At 38.8% G+C, this 19,211-nt stretch overlaps 1 protein-coding gene across 1 annotated transcript in view; it reads left to right on the plus strand.

The window, feature by feature from the left end:
• The window catches only part of LTK (leukocyte receptor tyrosine kinase), a 98,927-nt gene that overhangs the window by 26,295 nt on the left and 53,421 nt on the right, over positions 1–19,211 (plus strand). The window contains exon 2 of the mRNA XM_010580203.1: positions 16,180–16,290. Within this exon, the coding sequence (XP_010578505.1) occupies positions 16,180–16,290 (111 nt within the window). The remainder of the gene's footprint in view (positions 1–16,179; positions 16,291–19,211) is intronic.

A 19,211-nucleotide genomic window follows, 5' to 3' on the forward strand; every position in this document is an offset into this window, starting at 1 on the left:
AAAAACCATCAAGACAGGTCATTTTCCACAAAGTCTTACAGACACCAATAGATTGTGACTTTCCCAGTTTTGTCTTAAAGGAAAGGGCCTCCCTTGTTTCTAGTCCATCTAACATTGGTGTGCAATTCATGAATTCAGCAGATGTGCAGAAAGCTCTCCATCATGGGCTCCAGGACTTTCTTTCATGGTCATTGTCTTTTCTCCTATGCTCATTCACAATAACAGAGCTCACAAACTGGGTGGGAGGGGGCATCTTTTTGAGAAGATACAGGATACAATGTTGACTCTGTTTTTAATTTCTTTCTTTTGCAACACCTGCTACTTTCCCTGTCTTCTGGAAAAAAACCCTAGCTAAATGAGAAATAAAGATTTTAAGGTTTTCCTAGCTTGCTTGAGCGGTTTTGAGCCTAAGACATAATGCAATGGGTTTTCACACACATGCATGTTGGGAAAGGTAACTAAAGTCATTGTTGAGTGTATATAGATTGTAGAATGACTTTAAAACACGCTTAAGAAAAGGAAGACAGAAACGTGATCAATTAAAAGCATTATAGCTTTGAAGAATAAGGGCAGAACAAGGGCTGCCCTTTTCAGGATGGGGAGAGAGCTTCTTGGCCTGTCAGACATGTGATGGACATTAGCGGCAGGAATTACAGACAGTGCCCTGAAGAAAGAATCAAATTGTCTATTGAAGAAGGGGGTAAAAAGTATATCCTTTCCTTTAACAAAAATAACTGCATTTTTCCTCCAAGAAATCAAACAAGGCAAGTGGCTTTAGTGCTTTTTTTTTATTATTATTCATGGCCTAAACCAAACTTTCACAATTGGGTCTAAAATTGGGAGACATTTTCTCACATGATCTAGGGGAGTGTATCCTGTATATTCCTTCTCCTTTTGTATTCCAGGGGGAGCATTTTCAGTACATAGTGTTGGGCAGATTCTGAATGTGTTTGGTCATGATTTCAGTCAAAAAGAGAAATATGATTGGTACCTAGGACCACGGTACTTTGCATGCAGGTGATTTTTCCTAAGATTCCTGGTAATGATATATCCTTTTCTCAGAACTAGGGTAAAGTATTCCAGGCAAGAGCAAGTCTGTCACACTTCATAAGTTTGTATTGCCATCAAAACTTCTCTGCTCTCTTTCCCCCTGCACAGTTCTTCTGGACTGTGCTATTCATATTTCTGTTTCATTTCTTACATTTAGTAGTATCTGGGCAAGCTTTTGGCAAAGAGACTTTTTTGGGGGGCATATACTATTTCATATAAGGAAATGTTGCAGTCTCTGGCCCTTTGAAAAGAGCAGGTAAGTTCTTTGGAGCAGACAAGAGCAATAGGTAAGGAGAATATGCAGTAGAAAAAGCATTATTCTCTCCCCCTTGTGTGTTTACAACTTCTAAAATATGATTTTACAATATAAAAACTTATCTCACCTTTAAGGATATGAACTTTCTGAAATTCAGTCCTTTGATTACCCCTTGCCATTTCTATGTAGAATTTTTGTCTGCTTTTTTCTGCTTTTGCTTATTTCCTTCAGAGAAGTAAGCTTTTTTTCCTTGTAGATTCAACAGGCTGCCTGTCAGGAACACTGGGGCCATGTGGCAGGTAGAACAGCCAGCAAGGGTGTGTGGGGATCACGCTAGGGTGGTATGAAAATGTCTGAGGAGATCTGAAGCTGTTACCTGAACTCCCAGCGACTTAAGTTGTAGTGACATGTGTTTAAGGTCTAAGCTTCTGGTCACAAAAATGCCTTCTAGAGTTTTAAAACATGATCAGTAAGGCTTTCCTAACTCCAAAAAAAAGCATTGCATTGCCACAAGAAAAGTCAGTTTTATCAGTTATTGATTGCATGACTAAAATTAGTCTCTACTGCATAACTTTCTCTTTTGCACAAAGCAAGTGTAATCAAGTCTCAGTCACTAATATATGCAGACACACACATATGTATATTTACACGCATGCTCAGTGATACCTCTAGATAAAGGCTATAGTATTGTGTGAACTGAAGTATCAGTATATACTCAGATACTGCCTTCTTATGTGGAAGCCCACCATAATTATGGCATGGTATATTTTTCCTTTGTCAGTGGGTTTAATAAAGAGTGGTGGGTGGGGCTTCTGAGCAAAATAATTCTGAGGAAGTCAGTATTTTATGGCAAAATACAAGTGCTGCTCCTCTAAAAAGGCGTAAGCCTTATACTCGCCTATGTGGTTACCCCAAGATCTAGCTAAAGCCTTTGGCTGCTCCCGAAAGGAACCTAATGAAGTAGCTTTGCTACAATGTAGTAATAAGTTTTGTTGAGTATACTTTACCACTAACAGTCATGTTACATTCTGCAGTTTCCAGGAGATACCATATCTAGTCTTCTGCTTGGTAAAGCAGGAATTGACAGCATAGCTTGTGAGAGCTGAATACTCACTTTGGGAACCCAGTGATGTATTCTCAAAACAATGGGCACTACCTAAGGTTGATAGCTTATTTTTCCAAGTTCTTTAAAAAAAACCCCAAAACAAAACCAAAAAACATTCTAGTATTTGACTGCAATTCAGTTGTGTCTGTCTCTTCTCTCCCAGCATATGTGTTTATTCCTCTTCTCTCCATGCATCTTTATTTGCTGTGATGTTTCTTAATTGTCTCTTGTCTGAGAATGTGAGGTCTTCTGAGCTGGGATTTTGCCTTCCTCTATATTGGATAGGGCCTGGTCCTATTTATCTGTGTTATCTATGTGGAATGTATTATTGATCAGAGCTTCTGCTATCTAAACTGTTAATAATCAATGGAAGAGCTGAAAACAGGATCCAGTTCTTCAGGTCTTGAGGGTTTCTCTTCCCGTCCTGAATTTCATAAAAGATGTTTCACACAGCTCTAAGAAACCACAGCCTCATATAGCTTAAAAAGAGGTGGCCAGCAGCCAACTTTCAAATAAACACTCTCTGCTCTTTCATTAAAAGAAAACATTATCATAATATTAAATTACAAGTCAAATGGTGAAGGTATCTTTCACTGTGTACAAGATATTATCCTTTGAAGTCACAGAACCCAGAGTCATTTTCACATGAGGGTGACCAAGTAGGAAAAAGGGAAAAAGTAAATAAAACAGTAACATTGGTTGTTTTTCACATTCCTCTCCTGGTTATAGAAACACACGTGTTTGGATAACAAGTTTCTTGTTAACCACATCTTTTTTTTTTTTTTTTCACTGAACTTTAATGCCCCTTATTCTTTATTTGTTGTCTAGGATATGTTACCTTTCTGGTATGCCTCTCCATATTGATAAAAAAGGCTAACATTGCAGCTCTACCTTTGTGAAACATTTTGAAGTCAGGTATTTTTTTCAAACTCTTGATGCTGTTGCGAGAAAGAGTGGGAAGCTTGCCAGTGAATCTAGCTGAGATAAAGGAGAAATTTCATGAAAGAGCTGTTAAAAGGCCAATTTTCATCCTGGTCCTAGATAACAAGCCTGTTAGATGAAGAGACTACTAACAACTAATCCTACTGATTATTGCTATTTCACTTCTTTTTAAAACAATGCAAATAAAACTTCTCCCTCATAGACTAGCACACTAGCACTTTGTGGAATGCAGATCTGGATGGTCAAGATGGGAAATCAGGAAAGTGACCAGCATGCAAATCTGCCTTGTTCTACATTTGCACCAACAACTATCTTTGGACTTTGTGATCACACAGCTTCTTGTGCCCTGACCCCTTCCAGCTCAGTTGGGGGCTTGGGGTTTTCTTTGGCAGCTGCTGACTGGCCATCTCTATCACCATGTATCGCAATGTATTTAGCATTCTAGATGCTACAAAGAAACCAAAAACTTTGTTTCCTCCTTGAGTTTAGTTTGGATTTTTTGGTTCTGAACTCTTAAGGATTCCAGACACTTGCTCTTCACGCAAATTGTACAGCTGCCACCCATTAAAGTTTGCTATTAAGTGTCTCTTGGAAATTCTGATGTTCACTTCTGCTAGCTGTGTAACTGGGTGACATTCTTGGTAAAGTCTTGCTGTTCTGGTTTCCTAGCATGTTAGTGTTTTAAATACTTGCCAGTTCATTTGTCTTTAGGTGTAAAGACATCAAACATAGGCAGTAACAATTGCATTGTCCTCTCTTTTGTGAATCTGAACTGGTAAGTGATGAATGATATGTTGCAATAACTATCATGTCAAATTATTTGCTATTTGTCCAGCTCACTTACCTTGATATGTTTGAACTTCTTCAAATTAAGTAACCAAAATGAGAGCTGTAGCCATAACTATAGTAATCAAAATGCAGTTTACAGTGTTTTGCTATATTATTACTGTGAAACTCCACTTCAGAAGAAACGTTGATCGTAGTAGCTCAGTAATAATATGTGTCATTTCTGAATGGATCTATACCAGCATCAGACCAAGGACAATCAGGAATATCATGGTTCTAGCAAAAGTCTCTCATTCTACACTCCATGCTCAGTACATACCACTGACAAAGCCTCTGGATTATTTTTTTTTTTTTCCAACAAGAGTATTTGTGCTATGTTAAAATAAGATATTTGAGCCTCATTCTTACACTTTCATACTCGGATCAGTACTTTAAATCACACATCGTGCTTCTGATACCAGACTGCATTTCAATACTAGGAGAACAATAACTGGGAGCTTTACCTGCCGCAAGAATTTTTGCCTTCTTTACAGAGGCTCTTTGTGTACCAGCACAATATTAGAAGTAGCCATGTAACTGTAAGTGTCCTTATATAATTGATGGTTTAATAGCATTTTCCGCAGTCTCCTAGGAAAAAAATCAAACGGCTGGTACCTATGCATCTTCCCTCCCTTATTAACTACTCTGCTCAAGTTGTATGTGGGTTGTTTGCTTGTTTCTTTATGGTAGTTTACTCTTTATGGTAGTTTCATTTTTTTTCTTCTACATTTGTCACTGGCACATCTTGGAAACAACTGTATATATTGAGCTTTTTGGTTTTTTATATCCTCTATTTAATTTAATATCTTAGTGTTTTCTCATTGTTACAAATGGATGTGACAAAATATTTTTCTTGTTTTGTTGCTGGGCAGACTGTTGTGCAAATGGCTTTGTGCGTATGAATATTACATTTGTGTGTGAGGGCACAGTGCACAACTGTGCATGCTCTCTTCAAGGCAGAACTGTATTGAGAAGCACTTTGCATGCAGTTTGCATGGGGCTTTAAGTATTAACATGGAAACCATCTGGGAGCATGCAAGGATTTAGACATTTCTCTTCACAGAATTCACTGGCAGCCATGTGCTCTTCAGCAGCGAGTGGATTTTGGTAGGTTTTAATGAAACTAGGAGATGAGATTGTTTCTGATATGAAATTGCAAAAGGATGGAATTATCTGCCATGTATGGATTAGTTTCCAATCCCTCAATAATCTCCTAACAGATTCCTACAGAAGCTGAGTGTTGGAGAAAAGCTTGTAGGATTTGATGGCCAAGAGTCCTGGAGAAGGAAATTAGCATTGGCTGTGGTAGTTCTTCCTTCTCTTTTAGGTGAACCGGGAGGGTTGATAAGACAACAGTAACCAAGTCTTTGCATCAAACTTTCCCTCTGTTTTGCTAAAAGCACCTTTCCTAAGAGGCTGATCCTATCATCTGTGGTGTTAAACACAGTGACTCAGAGGGCTAATAGCAGAGTGGAAATGGGAACTCTGCTCCTGGGTAGTGTCTCTGCTAGGCACAATGCTGTGGCATGAGTGCCTCTGTTCCTGTCTGGGAAGAGTTACCAGAGAAGGGTGTGTATCTAATAAAACTGCTTTTAATGATGCATGGAGCTTTCTTATAGCTGACTTATGCTGCTATGCAAGGGTTAAGTTCTCAAAGGGGAATCCTTAGATGATGAAGAGCTGTTGGCAGTGATCCTTGTGTCAAAAGTAGATCAAAGAAAAAAGAAGTGCAGGAAATGTGCCTTAGTGCTTGGATAGCCTCTGTGAGCAGAGCAGCCCCTGAGGGATTCTTGGAGCAGTGCATACATTTAGAGCATTCCTAAGGCTGTTCCTAGTAAAACAAGGATGGAAAGGAACATTAAGTAACCTCGAAGATCAAGGGAGCTCAAGGACAGCTTTAAGTCACTTTTGTCCTCTCCACTTAAGTTATGTTGTGTGAAATCAAGTAATAGAAAATAATTTTCTTTCTACTAAATTGAATTCTACAGGATCTATTCCACATTCATTGTAATAATTCAATCAAAACCTGGATCTGAAAATTATATTTCTTTCACTTTCTTGCTGGCACACAATTTCTCTTTTGCTGCAAAGTGTTGCACTGCTGTGCCATGGAATCTGAAGGGCAGGGGCACAGAGCTCCTGCCACAGGCCACAAAATGCAGAGGCATCCTGAAGCTGGTAGCTGAACATCTCCTAGAGGGCAGCTATCTAGCAATTATGTCTCCTATTTCTCTTTTGCCTAATTTTATTGGTCACTCTGGGTAGTTCACAGAGGGGTTTTTTGGCATCTTAGCATATGAGTTTGTTGAAAACTAAATATTCTGTCTCATGGGAAACCGATTTTGGACATCGTTTCATTTCTAGTCATGATGAAGACTCAAAATCTTAACATTCCCTCCTTCCCCCCAAATTGTTCCAAATTTATGCTTTGACTTAATCAAAATGAGTCATTCAGTATGGCAAACAGTGTTTTGAAAGCATTGAAGTGCTTCAGCTAGGTATTACACCTAATGGGATGTACTCATGGGATACACCTAATGCATTTTACTGCATTAATGTTACAAACTCTGAACTCAGAGCAGACTACAGAGTAAAGATGACATGTTTAAACCTTAAAATGCTATAATAGTTTCCATGTGAATATTTGGAAGATACTACTATTTCCCATTAAGTAATGGAACTGGCATTTTCATATAAAAACATGCCATGAGAAAATAGTCACTGCTTAGTATTTTATGGTCATCAGCAGAGAGTGAGGCTACAGGTAGTCTTTTGAGGCAGCCCTTCCCTTCTGCTTTCTAACTCTCTCTGCATCTACAGGCTTTATATCTTCCTTCACCTTCCCTCGTGACTAATTATGCCTGTCACATCTACATGTGTGAATTCACACATACGTATCTCCTTTTAAGCTGCAATTGAAAAACCCTATAATGAGTGCTGTTCTGAAGGAATAAAACAATTCTATTTCTTCCTCTAAATTTATGCACAAGAGCACAACAGTTTTGAAGTGCTGTTCCCTTGGAAGGCAAAATGTATTTCCATCATGTATTCCTTCTTGCTGCTTCTTTGGAGCTGCTTGAAAACCTCTATTAAAAGTTGGACACATCCTCCTTAATTTTATTCTTCTTGAACTTATACATCTAATGTAAACCAGTCATCCAAGCTATGCTCCCTCTGTGATGATGGTTCATTGACAGTTTGTTTTAAAACAGGTATCTTAGGGTGCAATTTCACATCCCTTTCCTCTAATGACAAAGCCAGCTTGAAAGGCTTGCATCCTTCCACTTACCCCAGCTTGTCATCCTTCTGGTTTTGGCAGTGTAACCATTTGTGTGGCCTGACTGTAAACTAGATCAATAATATTTCAAAGTTAATCTAGAAAATTTAGCCAATGGGAAAGGAAAATTTTCCTTAAGAATGGACAGTGGGTTTATTGCAGAAAAATGGAAAAGTGTTTTTTTACACTTTATGGTACATTGAACACTTCTGATATTTTTCCTCCCCCCCCCGCCCTTTTTTTTTTTTTTCCTTTTTTTTCCACCTTTTTTTTGGCCAGTTTTTAGGAACCCAAAAAGATAATATTCCTTGTGACAAAAATACAGTTATGCCTCTCTTCATTTATTTTAAATTTTTCTTTCCCCATTAATGCATATGGAGGAGCAAGGAAAGAAAAGGCACAAGATTAAGAGTTCAGGATTTGGAATTCTGCTGTCTCCAACACAGACGTGATATAAGCAGCAAATGTGTTTTTTACGTGCCATCACCCCAGGAATGGCCAAATTTCAGATGCAAGGCTGTAGCTCAGACCAATGAAATTCTAGCAAGAAAAACAGAAATTGATTGCTAGTGAAGCTTTAGGTCATATGGACAAATCTCTCTTATTCAGAACCAACATTGGTACAACCTGTGTTAGCTGTCAGTATCATGTCTGTACACAGCTAGCAGAAATGGAGTAGATGCCTCTTCTGCTAGCAATCACCCCAGCCTGAACAGAGAAGAGAAAGTAAAAAGTAGAGCAGAATGGAGAAAGCCTTGTGGCTTTCTGTGGAAAGCCTTTGGACAGTTGGGTAGCATGTGATCGATTCCTGGCAGCTTTAATACAGGCGAGACGCAATGCAAAACCTAGCCCTGATTATCTGTGAGTAAGAAGCAGTTAGTACTATAAAAAGAGACATATGAGTAATGAGCAGCTGTGCTATAAAAAGAGAACTCTTTCAAAGTTAATGTGACAATATGTGCACACATGTGTGCACGCATGTATACACTACACAATTAGTAGATTAGGAGAAGGCAGTAGATGGCATATTTTTGGATTTCAGTAAGTGGTTTTGGCATTCTATTTCTCAACTGTAATTAAAATAGTCATTCAGATCTATTTCAGTAGATACACATGTACACTGAAAACTGAATAAGAAATCATAATTAGCAAGTTGCTATTCAAAGGCAATATGCCAAGTTAGGAAAGTAGTATCAGGAGGAGGACCCAAGAATTCCGTCTTGCATCTTATCTAATAGGTGAGTTTTGTGAGAAAAATGTAGGTGGCATGGGCAAAACTTTTTCTGGGTGAGTTCTGTCTAATAGCTGTAGCACAGTGGTGGAAACCTGCAATGTACTGTATTTTGTGCCGGAGTTTAAAGAGTCTTTGTTTTTTAAGTGCATCGTAGTGATTTTATTAGAAACAAAGATTTGATGCATGAAAGGATGAGCATGCACTCTACAAAGCGTTGGAGAGGATAAAGAGTAGTTGGATAACACGATTCAGGAAACATCACTATCCAGGGAAGGAACTGGCCACTGAGTGACCTAATAGAGAAAGCGAGGAAATGAGAGACAAAGCAACATTTTGTGTAACTAGGGGCAGCCAGGAAACAGGCATGCTGTGAGCAGCAGGAAAGAGGACTGTAGAAATCTTGTACAACTGTAAATGTCTAGTCATTCTGCATGTCATGGAAACTGCAGATGATCTTTGGCAATCCGAGTGAATATTATAACAGGAAGTTGCTCAGTGTGTGGTTGTGAAAAGCTCTTCAGACTGATCCACTTACCACCCTTCAGGGAAGATTCTTGTCAACAGTCGGCAGGCGGGCAAGGAGGTGGTGTTCTGTCTCTTGTGGATGGGATACCAGATAGGATTCCAACAGCTGAGTAGGTTCTCTGAAGTAAATAAGCAAGGACCTACCAAGGATAGTCCATACTAGCATAGAAGACTGGTTTTAGTTTTGCAGAATATAACTAATTTTTAGAAATCTTCTAACGGTGCCAAAGAAGGATGTACAAGGTATATTCTTAGATGCCATTCATGTTCTGCACATAAAACAATACAGAAAGTTAAAAAAAAAAAAAAGAGAATCTGTAAGTATTCTGCTAGCCAGATATGTTGTATAAGGCTTGGGTCTATGAAATTCATGTCTATATCCTCTGGGGAAAAGAGACTGTGTGGTTTGACTGGCCTCCAGCTCACTGGAGGGGAAGCAACCTTCTAGACTTGTTAGGCCAGACTTGTTTGGATGGTGTTAAATTCGCAACCAAGGGAAATGATAGAAAAGCAAGGAATAAAAATCACTTGTTTAGCAGAAACTCAAGGTGTCAAGAATAAAATTAATCAAGGCACCAAGGACTGAAAGAGGAGTTCTTTAATTGCCTACTGCCAACGTGATGAGGCTGGCTAATAAACAAGTGGCAATGGAATGGAATTACTGATTTCTAAACCTAAATGCTAATAAGCTTGGATTTCTCAGACTAGGAAGGAGGATTCCTGTGGTTGGAATCAAAGGACCGAAGTAGGCTGGGAACAGCGTTGCACGGCAAAAATGACGTTTCCTCTTTCCCCAACCATTGAACCAAATGATCTTGAAGGCCAAAAGTTTAATTAATACCTAAAATAAATGTTGATCTGCTTGCTGATGACTGCTGTAGGTTGTCAAATCCAACTAAAGACCTGGATGAAATACTAACTAGGCTGTTGTGTGTAAAGGGAGAAAAAAAAGGGGTTTTTATGTGTGTGTGAAGCCTTCAATACAAGTGGCATATTGGAGGTTTCATTCTGCCAGCATGAAAGCATCTTTGCAAGTGTTGAGCAGATGACAATATCTGAATGCAAATCCTTGTATCACATATTAGGATATTGTCTTACACCTATTCTCAGCAAATAAAAGATTGAAGGTAAGGCAAGAACTGAGCTTAGAACTAAACCCAGATGTTATACAAGTGGAAGCAATTGTGGCTTGAATACCCACTGAAACAGAATAAAATCTGAAGTGATCTGATATGTACTTCAGCCTAGATATTCAAATAAATGGACTTTAGTGCCTAAATAACATTTGAAGTGCTTGGTACTTCCCTAAGAGTTAAATCTTGCAAAGTTTAAAACAGTGTCACACTAATACAGTTGAAAGAAAGGCTGTGGACAGAAAAACGCAGATAATAACTGGCTTGTTTGTGTAAATGGCTAGAAAGCCACAAACCTATAGCTGAAAGGGGAGGCTATGCTGGTATAAAAAATAAGGAAAAAAGTACATTGCTTGCAGTAAAAGGAAGTCGAAAAGTCAAAAGTTTAACAATAGGTGAAGAAAGCAAAAGGAATTAAGAAGAAACCAGCAGCAGAGTTAGGAAGTCTAAGGAAGTTTTCCAAGTGCATTAGTAGCAAAAACATCTCAGCAATGATATGAATCTGTCATAGATGTGTGTGGTAGGTTTGTCAGTAATAGAGACAAAAAGGAAAAGAGTTCAATAAATATTTCTTTTCTAGGAAAAAGAAACCCAATAACTGATGTTTCACTGTCACGTAGAAATAATGCAATAGCTTTCATAAGATCACAAAGATGTTGTGAAAAAGCAGTTATTAAATTGCCCAGTTTGTAAAGCAACTGGTCAAGACAGCTTGTGTTAAAGAATTTTGAAAGAACTAACTAAGGAGCTTTAAAAGACATCCATATTGAATTTTTCAGTAAGTGTTGGGATACTGAAGAAATTCTTGACAACTGGAAGAAAGTTAATGGGTAAATGGAATATGCTGGATGGCTGTATTTAATTACATGTGCTGATATACTCTCTACTCATGTGAATAAGACTGCTTGGTAATACAAAGATCGCTGCCTTTAACATCAGTCTGAGTAAAAATATCGGAATACTTGATATAGGATCAAAGATCTAAAGGGCTTATTTGAAAAGACTTCTTGTTGTAGTGTCATTTTTTCTAAATGAGTTTACAAGTTTGACAAAAGTCATAGTGTGGATGTAGGACATTCTGACTTCAGTCATGTACCTGAACCGGTAACTCTTGATAATGTACTTCAGTGTGCGCCTGGGCTGGTATAAATCACGATGTCACATGTAGGTTTAAAATGAAAGTATAAATAGGAATCGTTGTTGATTAACTCTACCTGTAAGTTTCCTGTAAGGCTAAGTTCTGGGCTATGTGCTATTTAACAATTTTAGCAGTAAGTCAGAAGGCAACTTAAAAATTGTACTGATGATCTGCTGATAGCATAAAGATTAAGATAGAAAAAATAAGGCAGAGTCCTACTCACCAATGCAATAAAACCAGGTATATGAAAGGGAAATAATAGATATGGATGGTGGGAATACCTGTTCTGGAAGGAAATATGCCAGAGAGAGACTTGATGTCATGGTGGATGATCAGCTAAGAGGATTTATTTTGGTCAAAATGACTGATGAGATTGTTGCACAGATAAACAGGGAGATCTCAGGAGGGAGCAGAATGGCTATTCTGCATAGTATGGCATTATTGTGTGGTGATGTCTGCCCTCCAGCAAGAACCCTGAAAAACTGGAGAGGGCTCTAAGAAGATGCTGATGTATCACCTTATATAATAAGCTTTGGCAAAACTGTATTTTGTCGTTACCTGCAATCTATCTGGAGAGAGTACAAAAAGAGTGATGAAGTAAGCAAGGGACATAGGGACCAACCAACTAATGAGCAAAGAATAAAAGAGTTTAATAGCAAGCAGCAGTAGATCACAGTGACATTTTCAAGGTGAAAGTTTAATAACTTAAAGCTGTAAATACTCATGAAGGAGAGAGATTATTTATTGAGCTGAAACTGGAAGGTTTAGGAGTAATTGAATAATACTAGGATAGGTAGTAGACAAAGAGTCTTCTTTTTGCCTTGTCTGACTTCCTGACAGTCAGATCTATTAGTCTGTACATTAGTTTATCTTCTCAGAAAAGTAGTGAGAAATATTGAGTTGCTATTCTGATATTAGATGGGGAAAAACACTAGAAAATGCTCTAAAGGGAAATTTCTGTTTTGGCAGGAAGATAGCTTAGCTGACCTGGAATTGATTTCCCATCATGAGTTCTATAAATATTTTCTGCAATTTTCTTCTCTTCTCCAAAGCAACATCAGGATTCAGGAAAAATTTCAGCCCTGCAGGCATCTGAATGCTTTTTTTCTATAAGATAGTGAAAGAAATGGGATTACCTTCTGAGTGCTGGAGGCTTCTGGTTTTACTGTGTTCGATTACAGAAAAAGCGATGGATTTGTGCTGTGCTGTTAAAAGATCCCATATTTTTGCTGTGACAGTTGAATATTGTTACAGTTACTGTTTCTTCCTGAACATTTTATGTTCCTTAATGGCAGTTAAAATCATGGATCTCCTTTCTCTCCATCTTTTATTTCTTTTTACTTAAATCATTGCCTTTTGCTGATCAAGACAGAGAAATCATGTAGTTGGTAAGCAATAGTCTTTATTAGTTGTTTAATGCTGAAAGTCATGTCATACAAGAATTACATACAAGCATGTGTGAGAGGATATGATGTGGGGTTATTGGAAGCATCTCTGCAATTACCAGTTTCAAAAGAAAGTGAAGTTAGTGACTGTGTGCACTAGATTTTCTGTTCAATCAGAGAGGTTGAATGAGTGAGAGAGAAAAATAATTAAGGTATAAAGTAAGAGTGTAGGCTGGACTGGAGTGTTACAAAACCACTATCCAGATCTCATGCATGGATTCATCATTCTGTGAGTCCTCTTCTGCTCAGCCATAGCCAGAAACTCTTTGCTATGAGGAAATAAATGAATGGGGGCATATTTCTACGTGTGCATATGAACAAATTCCTTGCTGTCACCGAGTCTGGGATCTTCTGTCCAAGTATATTTGGTCTGTCAGTGAACTCAGCTGTAATGACTGCCTTTCCTTCCTCTCATATGCCCAGTTCAGTAAGTGGCACCTTCCCAGAGTAGGTGAATAGGGTTGTTACCAGGCATTTGAATGAGCCCGCTTGGCTTTTTGCCAAAATTGAATAGGATGTTGCTGACAGGCTGCACGGTGGATAATGTAATTAGCAGATCAGGTTTCATGCAGTGCTCTTTGTGACAAAGCAGTAGTTAATAGTGAACTTCATAGACACTTATCTTAATGGTGCAAAAACACCTTTTGTACCTTGTTTGTCTCAGCCATCACCAATGGCGATGGATTTTTTTTTTTTTTTTTTCCCCACACTAAAGCAGTAAATTCATTTTTCAAGTAGCTTAGGCCTCTGCTTATGGTAGTCTGCCACTGGGACTTGTGTTTGCTAATGAGAAAGAAGAGGAAAATCCTAAAGGTGTTTATGTAATTAAGTGGGGGGAGGGGACTGCAAGTCTCTAGTATAACTTCTGCCATGACTGTACTATGTTTTGTGGGTCCCATGATATTCAGGCTATTTCCAAAATATATGAGCAGCTTGGAGTGTGTGAGGAGATGAGTGGGTGGAACAGACTTTATAGAAAGCCCTGAGGGAGGTAAATACTGAAGCTACAGCAGTGCTTAACAAAGATGGGGAGATAATAGAACTGAGCAACATCTCAACAGACACAGAACATAAGTTGGGAGAAGCAGACTCAAGTTGTCAAAAGGTCTTGTTCTCTTTCCACAGCAGAATTTCTTTTAATATGGTGAAATAGATTTGTTTGCAATATGTGATTGATTTTTAGCATGGATTTTTCATAAGGCTGGCCAAACTTTTGCCAGCTAAGTGCCACATAAGAATTCACATTCTTTTTGAGGATTTCATGCCATTATTGAAGATACCTTACTTAGCAGACCAGTGTCAGTGTCTTGTATACAGTGCAGAATCAACTTTTCCAACATTAATGTCCCTACATATTTGAACACATAGACAGGAAAAAATGTAGTGTTTGACAACTGGATTGTGGAGACCACAGGTCTGTCATCAGTATAGCATTTGTCTGCTGTAGCATGATGCTGTTCTGTTCTAAAGTTATCATTTCCTTGGAACCCCATGAAGACTGACGGCTGTCTTTAGTACTATAATAAAAGATGGAAGGATACAGCATTCTTATGCTATGAAACTTTTCACAGCATTTTACTCACTGTGTGATGCACATTGTCATATATATTAAAATGAAAATCACTTTAGCGGTTTTAAATCAGACCAGATATTGCTGAAAAACTAAAAACAGTGGTAAGTTTGAAAAAGTTGAATGTATGTTCAAGTTCTGGGGGTTTTTTTGGTCTTCTTTTTCTAGATCCTTCTGTATGTTTTCATAATATTACTATCCAAATTAGTTCTGCTGAGAATATCTTAGCTGTTATCAATGGCGTGTATACACATCTTTGTCTCAACTGCAATTCATGTGAATAGGATTCCTGTCTCCTCTGACACGTTTTCACATTTTTATATTGCTGAATTCATAACCCACATGGCTGAGGTTTGAAAGCAATTCATTGTGCATCTTTCTGTCTTTGAACACCTTTTGAAAACAAATATGTTTGTTTTAGTCAACTTGTTTATGATTTCTAGGAAAGAAAAGACCAGGGATAATCTTAAATAAAGATAACTGCATGCTTAGTTTGAGACTTGTGTATTTTCACATGCACAGGTTAAATAAATTAAAAAGCCGTTTTTGGTATGAGTTGTTCCAAAGAGAAATCAGAAGGTACTGAATATTTAATTGTCAGAAGTACTACAATGGATAATAATTTTTGTAAATTTGTATTACTTTGAATAACAAAAATTTGATCAAGAAGAACACCTTCATTTAAAACCAGCTAATCTTAGCATGCGGGATTTACTATTCATATTGGTGAAGTAGAAAATAATTTCTATGGCCTTTTGTATCTTCTGAGATTTTGGTCTTTTTTTCCAGCACAACAAAACTTTACATCAGGACTCTAAGATGCAATCTCAATAAAAATGATCAAATGTGTGTGTATTAGTGCCATAATTATGATCAAATGTCACAGTTACCAATGAAGGGTTTTATAGATACATGACAAAAGGATCCCTGAGATAGATCAGTGCACGGAGATTAATAAGAAAGGTATTGGAGAGAGTACGTATTACTAGATATCAGATACAGGAAAGTTACACAGACTATATGCCTGGCGGTAAGAAAGAAATCTGTTCTCTGGATGTGTGTGGTGATGCAAAGGTTTCATTAGTGTTAGTTTCGGATGAGCTGTTCTTGTGTGGTGAAGATGAGAGCACTTAGGCAGGCCTTCCCAAAAGATTTCTAATAAATCCATGTCATGTATTGTATAGATAGCATATATATTACAGCTGAACTCTTCTAATCACAGAATGGTTTGGGTCAGAAGGGGCCTTTAAAGATCATCTAGTCCAACCACCCTGCCACGGGCAGGGACATCTTTCACTAGATCAGGTTGCTCAGAGCCCTGTCCAACATGAGCACTTTAGAGGTGTAGTTGTTGGCAGGCAGCTAGATGTACTGTTACTGCAACATCGGCACTACTGGAATATACAGTATCTCTTCGGTGGTTATATACTGGCAAAAATGGGAGTGGATAAAGAATAGTAAAGAACATATTATTAAGTAAAATATTTTGTTGTAGTTACATTTCTGGGAAGTGGTAGGGCTGAAACATCATCAGGACAGTACTGCACCAGTACACTGTAATGAGAGTGGGTGTAATATAACAGGGCTTTGTTAAATATATGTTCATGCTTAACAATATGGGAGCATAGTTTTGTATAGAAACATCAAACTCTACCCGTGTTCTTTTTGTTTTGTTATAGTTGTTGTCTCCTGTTCTGGATCACATGAAGAAAACTCTTCACCAAATCCACCTCAGAAGCTCTCCCTGATAAAAAATAGGATGGTTTCATTGCATCAGCCTTCTAAACCAGGTACCACAAGCCCTCTTCCTTACATCCTCTTTATTTCTCCTTCAGAATCTAGGTGCAAGATAGGTGTTGGCAGTCACAAGGACCCTTTACTAGAAAGCTATGCCACTGGATTTCTGACTGGAAATGGAGCAATGACTCAGAAAGGCCAATGTAACCATAAGGGAATCCCTTACTTCCTTATTTAAAAAAAAAAAAAAAAAGAGAGAAAAAGAAAAAAAAAAGATACAACAGTAAAAAAAAAAGAAAGAAAAAGAATAATCTTCTCCATCAGCACAGTGAAATCCACCAGCTTTGGGGTTGGGAGTTCTTGAAATAAGAGCTAATTAGTGGAGCTGCTTTCCAGCAACTATAGAACAAACTACATTTCTTGGTATCAAATGAAGTTTTTCAACTGGAATTTTCTTTTTCTAGGCATTGTAAAAGCCCAGTGAGCTGGAAAAAATGCTTCTGAGATGGGTAGGATGAATTTGGTCTTCCTGTGGTGCCAAGATAGATGTAGCAAACACTGTGCTTTATAAATGCCTCAGAGAAATGAGCCAGTTATCAGTGGTGTGGAAGCTTGGAAATTGAAGTGATGCCTTTTCATTTAGTGAAAAAATCACAGAGTGGTTGAGGTTGGAATGGACCTCTTGAGATCATCTAGTCCAACCCCGCTGGCTCAAGTGGAGTCAGGTAGCGCAGGTTGCCCATGACCATGTCCAGATGGCTTTTGAATATCTCCACAGATGGAGACTGCACCGCTTCTCTGGGTAACCTGTTCCAGTGTTTGACCACTCTTACAGTAAAAAAGTGTTTTCTTGTGTTCAGATTGAATTTCCCATTTTTTAAATTCATGTCCATTGTCTCTTGTCCTGTCAGTGGACACTACTGAGAGGTATCTGGCTTCCTCTTTGTTCCCTCCCATCAGGTGTTTGTATACATTGACAAAATTCCCCTGAGCCTTCTCTTCTACAGCCTGATCAGTCCAGCTCTGTCAACCTCTCCTCTTATGACAGATGCTCCAGTCCTTCAAACATCTTTGTGGATCTATGCTGAATTTGTTCCAGTAAGTCCATATCTTTTTTGTATGGGGGAGCCCAGAGCTGGGCACACTACTTCAGATGTGGTCTCACCAGTGCTGAGTAGAGAGGAAGGATCACGTCTCTCAATCTGCTGGCAATGCTTTTCCTAATGAGGCCCAGAAAGCTGTTGGTGTTCTTTGTCGCAAGGGTGCATTGCTGGCTCATGGACAGCTGGTTGTCCACCAGGACCCCAAAGTCCTTCTCGTCAGAGCTGCTTTCCAGCCAGTCAGCCCCCAGCGTGTACTGGCGCGAGGGGTTATTCCTCCCAAGGTGCAGGACTTGACGTTTCCTTCTGTTGAACTTCAAGAGGTTCCTATTGGCCCAATCTCCAGCCTGTCCAGGCTGCTCTGAACGGCAGCTCAGTCATCTGGTGCGTCAGCTGCTCCTCCCTGCTTTGTTACCTCTGTGAACTCGTTGAGGGTGCACTCTGCCCCCTTGTCCAGGTCGTTAATGAAGATGCTAAACAATAAAGGCAGGCCTGTGCATGTTAGAAGAGTCACATACATTCCTCACAGGAGGTGGCAAGGTGACCTAGCCTTGCCAGAGAGAAGTTCCTTATAGTAACATCTTGCAGACAGTACCTAATTCTTTAAAGGGTGATTCTCCTTTCTGACATGCCCTGGACTGTCCATGAGCTTTCTTCAATCTAAGCTTCTTCAGAGCACTTTTGTAACATCTTAAAATACATCCTTTGCTGATTGTAGTAATACAGATATATTTCTCCCTCTATTTTACTTTTTTCCTTTTCATTTCTGTCACGTTTTGCCTTTCTGTGGACCTGTGCTTGAAGTTCTTAGGTGCTAAGCAGAGCTGGATATGAAGCATCTGTAAGGTGGTACACAGTAGTATCAGAGGTTGCAGCTTTCAATACTCCCTTTCACTGTGACCCCATGAGTGTACCCAGTTCTTTTGCTCTGTGATTTATGCTAAACAACAGTTTCTTGTTGATCAATCTTTCCATCACAGTGCAATGCATGTGATCTGTTGCCAGAAATCTCAGAGTCCTTTTTTTACCGGATGTCAACAACTTCCCTGATCTATTTCAGACTCTTCTTCCAGGCATTCAGATCCTCTCAGGCCTCAGGTTGTGGCAGATAGGCTTTATACAGCCCAGAGAGTATGGGAATTAGGTGCTTTTGAAGGATAATATTGTGTTCACTTATCTGAGCTTCTAACTGCTTTGTTATGTGAGGCACGTTCAAAGGATTAAGCCTGCATTGGTACAGTCCTTGCTACTGCAAGCAGGGGTATTGGTAAGATTTAATGAAATTATTTTGTCATAAATATTAGTTTCAAGTAACCCTCTATTTAAAAAAGAAAAGGAATTTTTTCTTTCCTGAGCTCTCACTTTGCTTTCTAGCTCTGTCATGCTGTTGTGAGAGAAATTGCTTTCCAGGTTTTATGACCAACTAGATTTTTACCTAATAAAAATATTACTGCTACTGACAATAAGCCTGTGAGTACTGAGTTAACCTGTCAAACTTTAATAAATTTGAAACAGCACAACAGGTCTGGATCAGGACTATGCTTTGTCTCATAAAGCCATGAAGTTTCTGAGCTATTGAGATCCCTAAACGAGTTTTACTGGATCATAAAACCACAGCCTGAAGCTGTGCACAGACACCTTTCCCTAGATCCAGCAGAGCCAGGAGAGTGGCTGGTGCCCTCCTTCCTGTGCCCTGCTGGAATGATGCACACACACACACTTAGTTAAAGTATAGCCAATCTTCTGGAGGCTCTTATGTTTTTATTTCTGCCCCACCTGTGTTGCTTGTGCAACCACCTATCCTTGTTATATCTCTGATCTTAATTCTGTTCTTTATACCTGTCTTTTCTCCTCCCCAGGAATAGGGCTACCAG

This window comes from Haliaeetus leucocephalus, unplaced genomic scaffold, assembly GCF_000737465.1.
Source record: "Haliaeetus leucocephalus isolate CR32 unplaced genomic scaffold, Haliaeetus_leucocephalus-4.0 Scaffold696, whole genome shotgun sequence".
NCBI lineage: Eukaryota > Metazoa > Chordata > Aves > Accipitriformes > Accipitridae > Haliaeetus > Haliaeetus leucocephalus.